The sequence below is a fragment of the Nannobrachium achirus genome, assembly GCF_963921795.1.
Source record: "Nannobrachium achirus genome assembly, chromosome: 7".
Taxonomy (NCBI): Eukaryota; Metazoa; Chordata; class Actinopteri; order Myctophiformes; family Myctophidae; genus Nannobrachium; species Nannobrachium achirus.
In genome coordinates, this window is record NC_137816.1 from 36,963,225 (window position 1) to 36,975,787 (window position 12,563).

Here is a 12,563-nt window from a genome sequence, read left to right on the forward strand (position 1 = left end):
TCATACTACGCCACACAAAAGCATCAAAGTAACAGCTCTAAGCAGATCCACAGGCTCAAAACACGTTGCTTTGTGCCGCGTTTTGAGCTTGTAGATCTGCTACTTTTGGTAATTTGTATTTGAATCCTGAAAGCTAACAGTTTTGGACATACAGTATGAGGTTTCCCCAGACAGACATGATACATATATTACACTAGCCCTTACCCGTTCAAAGATATGAGCTCCGAAATGATGTGCAGTGTGTGGATTATGGGATGTGCACTGTGCACACAGTATATGAGGGATGGAAAGTAACTTTAACTGGTGCTTGCATGCTAATATGTAGGAGCATCAATGTAAGAAATACCCGTTCCATTTAACGGCTACAGAGATACTGTGTACCGATCTGCATGATTTTGGACAACATCTGTAACAGGGCCAGAAGCCCCCCCCCCCCCCCCCCCCGCCCGCCCGCCCGCCCGGCTGCCAGCCTGCACACACCACACTCCCCCCCCCCCCCCCCCCCCCCGTGTGTGTGTGTGTGTGTGTGTGTGTGTGTGTGTGTGTGTGTGTGTGGGTTTGTGTGTGATTGTGCATGGCCTGAACAACAGCGCCCCTCCCTTAACATGTGTGGTCACAAAAGGTACTGTAGGCTAAATAGATATAGATACACCATAAAAATGCTATTATACAGCATACGATTTGTGAAAGTGACAAACGGGCTTCACAGTTATGTCAGGCTTATGTATAATTTGTCCCACGATTGCATCACTCAAGACAAATGAGCAATTTTCAATGGAAAATATAGTACTGTATGTTGAAGTATAAATTATGGATGAGAATTTGCTAAAGTGAATATCATGTAACTCTGGATGATGTAATAAAACCGCCGGATAATGTAAAGACGTTTCATAATGTAATTTTGTTTTCCTGTTCAATGAGTTCATAATGTAATAAAACTAGATAATGTAATAACTTACTAGATAATGTAATGAGTGATGTGGTGTAGTGATGGGTTGCTCATTATTCACTGTTTTCATATTAAGACCACAGTCAGTAGCTTCTCATTGTAGGTAATGCAATATGTTATTACTTGGGAAAGTACACATTTTTTACTTACTTATAGGATGTTATTTATGCTTTTTTATAGTTTTAAACTAAGTTCTGTAATTGTGACCCTATAAAAAACATCACATTTTGTCTAATGCCTCAATGTCTATAGCTGCTGACCTGTTGTGACATCACATTGTAACATCACATTCCGTCCTTGTCCCTTGTATTCCCATTGTATGCCCATATATGGAGATTCCTGATCTCCATAAATGTCTATTGCTGACCCATGACATCACATTGTTGTGACATCACATCGTGACATCACATTCAGTCCTTGTCCCTTGTACCTGTATGCCCATATGGAGAATTGGAGATCCCTGTTGTCATCAATATTAAGCCCATAGCTTGGAATGCCCAATGCCCATATATGGACATATTGTGTGAGTCTCATGTGGTCTATAACATAATGAGACATCGAGGTGTGAGGGCCACGTAGACCTGCTGGAAACAGATCTCATCTCCCTCATGACCATATTTCACCATTATTGTACTATTTTCTACTATTCCATATAGTCATGATCTGATAACCCCATGTGAATCACGCTGCTACACAATCTGAAGTGGACATCTAATCCATGCTTCACACAGTGGCTTTAACCACGTAAACCCTAGACTTTGACCAATTTTCCAAGGGCTCTAAACTCGACGCGATACGAGATTGTAGATTTTTTTTGCCGAATGTTTAGGCCCAGAATAGGGAAACTATAGGGTTCAAGTGGCTCAGATCAATAACGTATTCAGTGTGGGTTTAACCGTCGGTAGATGGACTCTTAAATAACCCTGGGAACACACAGAGAGGTGTGTGTGCTTATGTGGCGGTAGCGTGGGGTGGGGGTGGGGGTGGGCTGGGGGCAGTTGGGTTTGGAAGAGGGCGGAAGCAGATGCGTGTGAGAGAGGGGGGGCTCAGAGAGCCGTGGCACTGTCACAGTGTGCCTTTGTCTGTGTGGTCTGCGTGTTTTAATGAAAGGCTCATATGCTGATGGGCGATTGCTTTGAAGGAATACATAAATTGTGGTTGAGAAAACACATCCGATTCCCTGCTTTACATGCATCTGAGTGTGAGGAGGACTGAGAGGGAGAGGGAAGAGAGAGAGAGGGAGGTGGGGTAGGGGGGAGAGAGAGAGAGATGGGGGGATGTTTAAAGCGTTTGCACCGTAGATTAGCAACGTAGCTGAAACATGAAAGAAGCAAGACAAAGGGGATTCTCCATTACCTGTTTCCTCCTCTTGAAGCCTGTGGTCTTCACTGTGTGATGATGAGAGATGGAGAGAGTGAGACTGGGCGAGGAGGAAGAGAGGGAAATTTAGATGTAGAAGGAAGGGGACGGGAGGGGGGATTTAAAGCAGGCACGTGCACACGTAGCCATCAAAGGGGGCTTGAGCCCCTGCCCTTTTATCCATCTGTAAAAAGTGCCCTCTCAAGACCATGAATGCAGTTTTTACTACAGTATGGTGAATGCCATACCCGAAGGCAGCATTCAAGAGAATTGCCTTGTCCAAATTCTCCCGAACTTGAATGCAGCATCTTATGTTGAAAGAATTTCCCTCTCTGTGTAGAAATCAAGTATCGAAAATAGCTGACCTCCAAGATCACAACGTTGTGAGCTTGGAGGTCGGCTATTTTCGATATTTTCATGAAAAGGCCCTTTTAGAAATGTCAGCCCCTGCCTCTCTAACATTCTCTGCACGTCCCTGATTTAAAGAGACACACGGAGTGGCAGAGCGTGCAGAGAGAGAGAGAGATAGAGACTAGGGAGCAAACGAGAGAGAGAGAGAGGGAGGGAGGGCAAGAGAGAAAGAGCGGGGGAAGATAACGCAGAAGAGGTGCCGAGAAAGAGGCAGGCGTGAGGAGAGAGGAATTGATGGGGCCGCGCACACGGGCGAGAGGACACAGACACACACGGGGGTTTATTCTGTGAGCTCGCTGCTGTGCATGGCTGGAGAGCGTGGCTTCTGCATCTGGACCATCGGTTATCTCCTCCAGACTGAGATCTGCCTTGAGACGTGCCGCTCAGCATCATCAGCGGGCATCGGAAAGGTACACAGAGAGAGAAGCTGGGGAATACGAGGGGCTGTGTGCAGAGGATGAACAGGCGATGTGGGCTCTGTTGCTGTGATCACTGTCACCAGACCCCACGGACACTCTCGTGCTGTCACCGTCGCAGGCCGTTGGCCTCACTCTGGGAAGGGACCAGCTGTCAGTCAGGGCGATAGATACATTATGAGCTCCAAGCACTCCTCCGATTGGATCCCTTACAGGTACTGTAGCTCTTTCAAGAGAAGGGACAAGACTGTGTTTTATGGTTCTCTCTCTCTCTCTCTTTCTCTCTGTGTGTGTGTGTGTGTGTGTGTGTGTGTGTGTGTGTGTGTGTGTGTGTGTGTGTGTGTGTGTGTGTGTGTGTGTGTGTGTGTGTGTGTGTGTGTGTGTGTGTGTGTGTGTGTGTGTGTGTGTGTGTGTGTGTGGATATATACACATATATATGTATTTATAATAGGTGTTTTATATAATATACAGTATAATATATATAGTTAGTGGGGCCTACATACACTATGCAATAGATCGACAGGTACTGTATTTATGATTAGTAGCTCATTATGTCAGCCTGTTTGTTTTGATTCAATTAGAAGGATTTCTTACTATCTTGTTGCCATTGCTATTCCCAAGGTATAGGAACACTGTACATAGCTCATTATGTATTATTTTAATTTTTTTAGAGAAACAGTGCAACAAATGAGATATGCTAAAATAGAGCAAACGCTCCTCAACTTCACAGTTAGATACTGTTGTTTGCATATAATTTAACTGAGCAGTCCATATTCACATTGGGAAGTTTGTGTGTGCACCTGTCTGTCCGTGAGTGTGTGCATGTGTTTATGCATGTGCATTTGTGCACATACACGTGTGAATATATAACATTTATCTCTTATTGGCAATTAGTCTGTTGCTGAGCCGTTTCCTCTGACTGAAACCTCATTGACTCCACAAGCTCTTGGTTGCTAATTGCTATAAGTGAACAAAATTGTTTTTACAATGGGGAGAAAAGTGGGACTGAGTTACTAGGGCCCAAGGTGGAGGACCCTTAATTATTTTATACTTTAGTTATTGAAAAGCTCACAGCACGGCACCGAGTAGTGCGCTGCAAGCTTGTAGATCTGCTATTTTTGAAAAGAGGAATGTGTGCAAATCTTTGAATATTATTTAAATGAACATTTGTAACTCAAATTTTCCACCTGCTGGGTGGTCCATGGAACTAAATATTTTGAGATGGGGGTCCGTGGCCAAATACATATCATTTTGGGGGTCCTTCACATGAAAAGGTTTGAGCACCACTGACACAAAAATAGCAAGTCTACAAGCTCGCAGCGCTGCACTCGGTGCCACACTGTGAGCTTGTATATCTTCTATTTTTCAATAGTTAAAGCACAAAATAATGCGTTCCCAGTCTAAATGGGTTAAACCCCCTCCCCCTATAAAGAACATTCATGGGGGGCCCGCAGTGAATCCTTGTACTCAGGGCCCAGAATTTGGTGCGACACCCCTAAGGATGGATCTCTCACTGAATGGAATTGCTTTATAGGACCATGTAATGCTGACATCACCTCATGTATTTATCTCAGGATCTTGTTTTCGTGTACCGATACATTTTTACTGTATCAGTACTTTTTCATATCCATGCCCTTGATCTTTCTTTACTTGTCTGTAGTGCATATTCATGTTTTTAATTTCTCCGCGTGGGAGTAAGCTAAGCAGCAAGCAGCAGCATAATTTATGACCTGATCATGCTACACTTTTTGAACCTGCTTCTTTGGGATTTTTTTTCTTTCTCATTTTTCATTCTAGACCCACAGCAAGGATAGTCTCCTAGAGCATTAAGCAGCTCTTCCCGTCCCATGGAAGCTGTAATGAAAAATGTATGGCCCTCTGTGCAAGGCTGTGAGTTAGAGACACAGCTGCACTGTGTAGCGGTAGCCCATCTCATTAAACACCCCCACCCCTGTTTCTCAGTCCCCCAACCTTATTGAGCCAGACCAGTCTATCATAATGACTGAGGTCACAGCCCTGTAAACACTGCAGTTAGTTACACATGGTGCATCCATTCTCCCTGATGATCCATTACATACACCTGCACACAGTAGAAGAGAGTACCTGGGAAAATGTCACTGAAGAGAGACCTACAGTATAGCACTGATGCACACAAAACAACACATGCTGGTGTATCAACCCAATGATCCCTCTCTCTCTCTCTCTCTCTCTCTCTCTCTCTCTCTCTCTCGCTCTCTCTCTCTCGCTCTCTCTCTCTTACAAACACATTTGATATGCACAACTTCATATTTTATGCAAACACATCTTAAAGGAGCAGTTCACAACCAAAATTCTTTTTTGTTATTTGTCGTGACAAATAACTTTAAAGAATTTTGATTACAACAAACTGACAGAGTTACACCTATTAAAACACTTCGGCAGCCGAAATAGAATGGCTTGTTGGTAGATTAGCCTTGAAATTTCTATTATTATATTATGATCTGAACAGCATTCATTTTACAAGACCAGCGCAATATCATGTAATCTCCATCCCCCCATCCCCATCACGGTCCCCCGTTGAAATCTCACCACAGTCACCAGCGAAATGGCTCAATCTGCATTGGCATAGCGTGGCGGTTTTAGCCGAGGCATCTTCTCCCTGTGCGTTTCGCGTGCGCGATCCGTTCACGTAAATGTGGGCGCATATAATCCAAGTATTACTGTACAGTCGATGTGAACATTTTCGCTAGCTTAGCCCCTAGCACTCCAGCTATGCTAATGCTAACGTCTAAACAGAAAATGGATGGGAGCTGGGAAGCTTTAGCAGGGAAAGGACTCAACGTCGCTTCCGGTTCATGTCAGAGGAGCCATGCGCTATCAATGGACGAGCGGTGACTATAGGGAAGGTTAGACGATCGACGATTTTCGGATAAAAATCATTTATTTCGTTTTTAATGACCCAGTACGGTAAATTACGGTCTGGCTGAGACTCCTTGGTCAGATGTCCGGTATATTACGGTTTTAATATGGGCATCTCCATACGGCTGTCAAAGTGTTAACTCTTTTAGTGCTAAAACCGAACAATTTCGGTTCTTTTTTTCAATCCAATCCAATATTTTTTTTGCTATTTTACTTACCCTGAGCTGCTTGTAGAGACGTGGGTGGTCCTGGCTCGTCCATCGCTTTCCAACAAGCCATTCTACGTGTAGCGACGATTTATTCCATTGAAAATGGTTTAGAATAAAGTTTAGAGCCCCCCCCAAAAAAAACTATTTTTGCGCGACGTATCCGAGGTACCAAAACCGAACAATTCCGGTTTCTTTAATAAAATGAATTAAATAATCGGAGGCCTCGACGAAGCCCCCGTCTAATATAAATTTTGATCCAGGCTGAAAACCGCGAGCTCTTTCCACCGGCCCGTAATCGGGTAACGCCGCCGAATCGCGCCGCCTAATCCAATACATTCTCACATCTTTAGAGACCGTTTTCTCTGAACTGTGTTCCTATGGCAGCGAAAAGGTTTTTTTTGCGGCTAAATAGCCTCAAATCGGGCTTCAAAAAAAAAAAAGCCGGTAGCTAACTGTTAGCTCTCTTCACCCGGTTCACGTTCATAACACTGTTCACAGTGAAATCCCAATGCACTTCTGCCTGGGTACCCGGATGTTATAGCGAAGGCCTATGGAGAAATGTCTGGCACTTAAGCGGCCTCTTGTGGCCCCTGGCAGTCATCATGTTAAGAGCGAGTTAAGAGCTACTATCTATTTAGGTTTGTTTCACTGGGGTTGCGTGACGTAACTTTCCTTAACCGCAGCACTTCCGCCACTTCAGTTATGCAGCCCACAGTGCATATTGTGGCCAGAGTGCATTCCAAGTGAGCGGGCACAGCCAGGTAGACCAGTGCACCATCAAGTGCATATACGAACACAATTGGCCCGTGTTCGGGAGGGTGTGTCTGCATGTTTCCTACGGGCTGTGGCGGGCTTCTGTCAGCAGGGAGTGTTGGGCCGGAAGAGTGGAAGGCTTTACGTCCTCCCGGTGGGGGCTCCTCACCGTCAGGTGAGTCAATAGGATACAACAGCAGTGACCACAAAAGTGTGTGGCGGGAGGAATTAATTGGGAATAATTGGAGAGAAAAAGGGGTGAAAAGCACAAAACTAAAAAATACGAATAGGCCTACGGTATGAGGAGGCTTAATAAATCAGTTCATAAGAATGCTGTGTTTTTTCCCACCCAGAATCACATTTACAGTATAATAACAAGTGTAAGGTAAACCCTCTTATCAGTATCGGTCGTTTTGATCGCCACGCAATTAATCGGTAACCCGATATCGGCCAATACTGTATTTCAATAACGGGAATTCCTACTGGGAGTTGTACCGTACCGAATATGAAGATATACAGTCATGGATTCATGCAAATATGGATTTTTACTATCACCAAACAATATACTGTATTTTTTAAGTTAATCAAATAATGATTCCTTGCAGCATTATTAAAAAGTAAAATAAAACAGATCACTTTGAATTAAATAGGACCGTGGCAATTGTATTACAAGATAAAGACAAAAAAAAAATCATATCATATTGTACATTTAGCTGTTATACCATCAATAGTCAGAAAAATATTGTGATATGATATGTTGGGCATATCGCCTGGTCCTAAAATGAGTCTCTTGACAATAATGAGGTGGTTGACCTCCAAGGCAACAGTTCTGTGTCACTACATTCCAGTCTGATGCTTATTCTCACCCTTGATTACACTGATTGAGGATGTCGAGTGCTTTGTTTTGCTGTGCGCTTTTGACTAAGAGTGGGAGGTAAAATGTGTTTTTTATTATGCCTATTAATCAGTTACAGTATGTCAAACTATTCTAAAATAGGCTCTGCAGAGATTCCAAGGTGGAGGCATCTAAGGATAGATACTTAGTGTAAATAGATTAGAGAAGCCATTCACCGATCTTCCATAATAACTGCAAATCTGAGTCACATCACCTGTGACACAGTTCCAAGAGGTGTGAAAGGATTGACGTCACGACGTGCCATGCATGTCAATCTCTTTTCATCAGTGGCGGACAAAGTACTCAACCCCAGTTGGTTTAATGTACAGCACCTTTATTCAAGGCGCTTTACAAAGATTCACGCAAGGGCCTTTCACACACAACATCACACACCGAAGGTGGAGGAAACCATGCAAGGCACCAACCTGCTCATCGGGAGCAATTAGGGGTTCAGTGTCTCGCTCAAGGATACTTCGGAGTGAACTCTGCCTAGGTTGCTCAGTCAAATTTATACTTGAGTTGCAGTCCTGGTGAGCAGTAGTATGTACTGTATAAATACTTAACTATTCAAAAGTACAAATTACAAGGTACTTTTTTCTTCTTAATATCAATGCTTTGCGGTATTGAAAATCATAACCTTTCCCCCCAAATGTCAAAGATTATATCCAGAAATGATCAACAAATATCAATGATAGTGAAAAAAGCAAATCTCGAATAGCTGACAATGTGCCATGACGCGGCATGTTGTGAGCTTTACATCTGCTATTTTCACCTCTGTAGAGTTACTACAGGCTGGCTGCCAAATCTTTGTGTGATAAGATCATTCTTTTAGATTAACAACTTGAACCCTTGCATTCCCTATTCTGAGGAGACCTTTGGCCTAAAATAGCAGATCTACAAGAGCTTGAAGATCGTCTATTTTCGGCAAATAGGTTGGGTGTAGAGTTAAAAAGAAAAAAGAGCAGACCAAGTACAGAGTGTTTACAATTTACAAAGTATCAACAATTTAAGTAAATGTCTTAAAAAACACATTAACACAAATCCAACATTGACTGAATCTCAATCTACCTATGAAATCTGTGAAAATCAGCAACACAGTTTTATACAACATGTAGAGGGGGTCCTTGCTTCATCTGTCTCGCAGCTAAGGGGTCCTTGGCCTGAAAACGTTGAAGACCCCTGGGCTAAAGTACAGATGAAAAAAGAATTATGTAGGTACAGCACTCAAGTAAATGTACTGTGTTGCTGTCCACAGGTTCCAAGAGGTATGAAAGGAACATTACCATGCATGTCAATCTCTCCACAGCAGCCTAATGAATCTGAAACCATTCATTAACCTTCTCTTACTGTGTGGATGCTTTATTACATCCAACTCATCTGGAGCAAACCTCTCTCTGCCTTTTAACTGGGAGATAATCTTAAGTGATGCCAATCCGTGGATGATAAATTGAAGAATCTTTGCCATTGTCGATGAAAAAGTGACATGATAAATTGATGCAATATTCCAACTCTCATAATGTTCTTTCAGCTTTCGTCTGCATCTCTCTGTCAATTGTTTTAAATGAGCTGAGCACAAGGCCTCCTAATTGTGTTCCATTGTATGCCAAAATCATTATTATTATTTTTCAGGATAGATTATGAAATAAAAAGGGTATTAGTATAAGACAAGGGGAGAATTTGATTTCTCCCACATTTCCATAACTTGATTAGAGCAGTCCAGTTTTCTGTGACATGATTATGTTCAAAGATTTTATCTCTTTGTTCTTACACTATAATGTTTCTCTGCTAAATGCTATAACAGTGTAAAGAAAGGACAATGGTAGTTCTACATATTATCATTATTATGGCTGAAAAGTACTTTTACTTTTTACTTTTACTACTGACCTGAAATTAGGAAACACTTTATTATTATTACAGTACCACTTAAACAGACATTTCAAAATAATTTCATAATGGCACCAAAGTATTACAGTATTTTCTGGACTATAAGGCGCACCTGACTATAAGGCGCACTGTCAATGAATGGTCTAGGCACTAACTGTTTTCATATATAAGGCGCACCTGACTATAAGGCGCACATAATAGACGCTACCGTTGCGTTATGCATCAAACAGATGGAGCTGTGCTAAAGGGAATGTCAATGTCAATGAATGATCCATATATAAGGCGCACTGGACTATAAGGCGCACTGTAGTTTTTTGAGAAAATTAAAGGCTTTTAAGTGCGCCTTATAGTCCGGAAAATACGGGTACTCAAAAAAGAGGCATAACATTGTGACACCTGATAAAGTGGAGCAATGCATCCCTAGGGAGCAGTCTTTTGTCTTAAAAACAAACAGAATAACCTGTTAGGTCAATAATTGAAATGAAGCAGACTGCTCATACCAAAGCCTTCCATATGAAAAGCTTTCCTCTGACATTGAACAATCAGTGAGCAAAGCTTAGTACGTTCATCAAGTCGTACGAAAGTAAGCATTTGCCGTTTCCCCCTAATAAAAAATAATAGTGATGAAGGAATATGTTATAAACAACACAAGCATGGCATCTCTTCTAAACAAGTGATCATCATAAATTGTCATTATAACCTGGTTGCACAGTGCATGCAGACTGAAGCTAGGTATGGAGGTGGTGGATCCTGCTAAAATGATTAATTGCAAGTCCAATCGTTGGAATTGGAGCCAAGACTATTTGCCATCAACTCAGTCTGCTAATGGATCTTGTTTGTGTCGACATGATTCTTCATTAACCACACCAGCAATAGGGAAGGGTATTGGTGATGTATATCGGACCAGTTACCCAATCTCAACAGTGCCTGTTGAGATTGGCATATGGGCATGAGGGCATTCCCAGATATGCCCTTAATAGGGTTAGGGTTAGATAGGGCTTAAAAGTGGTTATTTAACATGCTTCTTTGTTTTGTTTCCTTCTCTGTGTAGCACTTTAGACGATGAAGGCAGTAACCTCCGGCAGCAGAAACTGGACAGACAGGTGGGTGTCTCTGTCTCTGTCAACACTCTATCGCTCATTTCAGCAGCCAGCCAGCATATCTGATTGGATCGGTACAAGCACTGTTGTAAACGAGAGAGATGCTTATTTTAAAGACGAGAGAGTGAGAGTGCTGCTGCCGTGCCCAAGCCAAGCAGCATACACACGATAACAAATAAATTATATATACACACACGTCACGCAGAAATGGATACATGCACGGATGCACATATGCAAGCACGTGAGCACGCACACTCACAGAAGCACGTGAGCACACACGCACACGCGCGCACACACACACACACACACACACCTAACCAATCCACAACCTTATGTTGTGCAGTGTATAGTTGATATTCTAATTTTAATACTGTAGATCAGGGTTCCCCATTTAGTTTTCCCCAAGGGGCGAATTATGTCTAGCGTACCAAGCCGAGGGCCACAACATTGTATGTCCAAAACAGTTCGTTTTGCATTTATCATTTTAAAAATTATTTTAACTTGTGAAAACAGCCGATCTACAAGCACACAACGCCTTGTGGTGCGAGGCGTTGTGTGCTTGTAGATCGGCTGTTGTATGATTTGCGAAAGAACGTACAAATTTGGAGATACTGTACAAGATTTCCACCCGACAACGATGATATACTAGTGTTGTTGCTGCTCTTATACCACCATTATTACTGGGGTTGGTGTGGGCCAGACAGTAGCCCCCCGCGGGCCGCAAATGGCCCGCGGGCCACCTATTGGGGAACCCTGCTGTTAGTAGATGATTGCTTGAACCCATTGAACCCAAATCCTCTGTCTTGTGCTTAACGATAAAGAAGCTTCAATGACTTAAACAGCCTTGAACAAATGTGCAAAATCCATATCTATATTGGGCCTTTGAAAACCACTGCTTTTACAGTACAGTAAATATTGTACTGTATACAGTACAGTAGGGTACAGTACTCTATGTACAGTATCTGCAAAGAAATCATCAACAGATGGGTTTTCACCCCATCGCCCTAATGAACATGACTCAGGATTTGGCAGTGTATCATGTTACTCATTATATTCATAATGTACCATCACCATGTGTTCAATGAAATGTTCTCCAGCTCATCACATTACCTGCAATTTATAGAATGGGGAACGATTACCAAATAAAAGAGATTTAACCACTTTTAAGCCATCCTACAGCATAAAATGTGAAACAGATCACAAGCTTGCAATGCGTTGTAATGTGACAAGATCAAGCTTGTACTGTAGTTCTGCTTTTTAAGCTATTTTTGAAAAAGAGAAATATTTAAATATATATATATTTTTTTTTACTTTTTAAAAAAAACAAAAGATAGTCTACGGTAAGTTTCAGTCTATGATGCAGGAAACAAACTCAGATTTGAAATAAATAAATAATTATTATTCACACTGTACCAATTAAACACTATAAATGAGAGAATAATTACTGAGGATTTCTAAAGTGTATCCCATTTCCTAATTCATCCCATATCCACTTTCCTTCTTCAGTTTGATTAAAAATGTGGATGTCAGGATCAACATAGGAACAGCGTGTAGTGATGAACTGTCCTGATCACTTCAGGACAAAAAAATAAAATATATTTATTGAGAACAGAAAGTTTCTGTTCCCAATAAAAATATATGTTAACTGCAACTGAACACTGTCCCCTTCACTTGCAATTAAAACAATAT

The 12,563-nt window shown here is 42.0% G+C and overlaps 1 protein-coding gene across 1 annotated transcript in view; it reads left to right on the plus strand.

The window, feature by feature from the left end:
* Positions 1-3,312: 3,312 nt before the first annotated feature.
* The window catches only part of tub (TUB bipartite transcription factor), a gene marked incomplete at both ends in the record, with an annotated part of 53,209 nt that continues 43,958 nt past the window's right edge, over positions 3,313-12,563 (plus strand). The window contains 2 exons of the mRNA XM_080729985.1: positions 3,313-3,350; positions 10,826-10,877. Coding sequence (XP_080586111.1) covers positions 3,313-3,350; positions 10,826-10,877 — 90 coding nt within the window. The remainder of the gene's footprint in view (positions 3,351-10,825; positions 10,878-12,563) is intronic.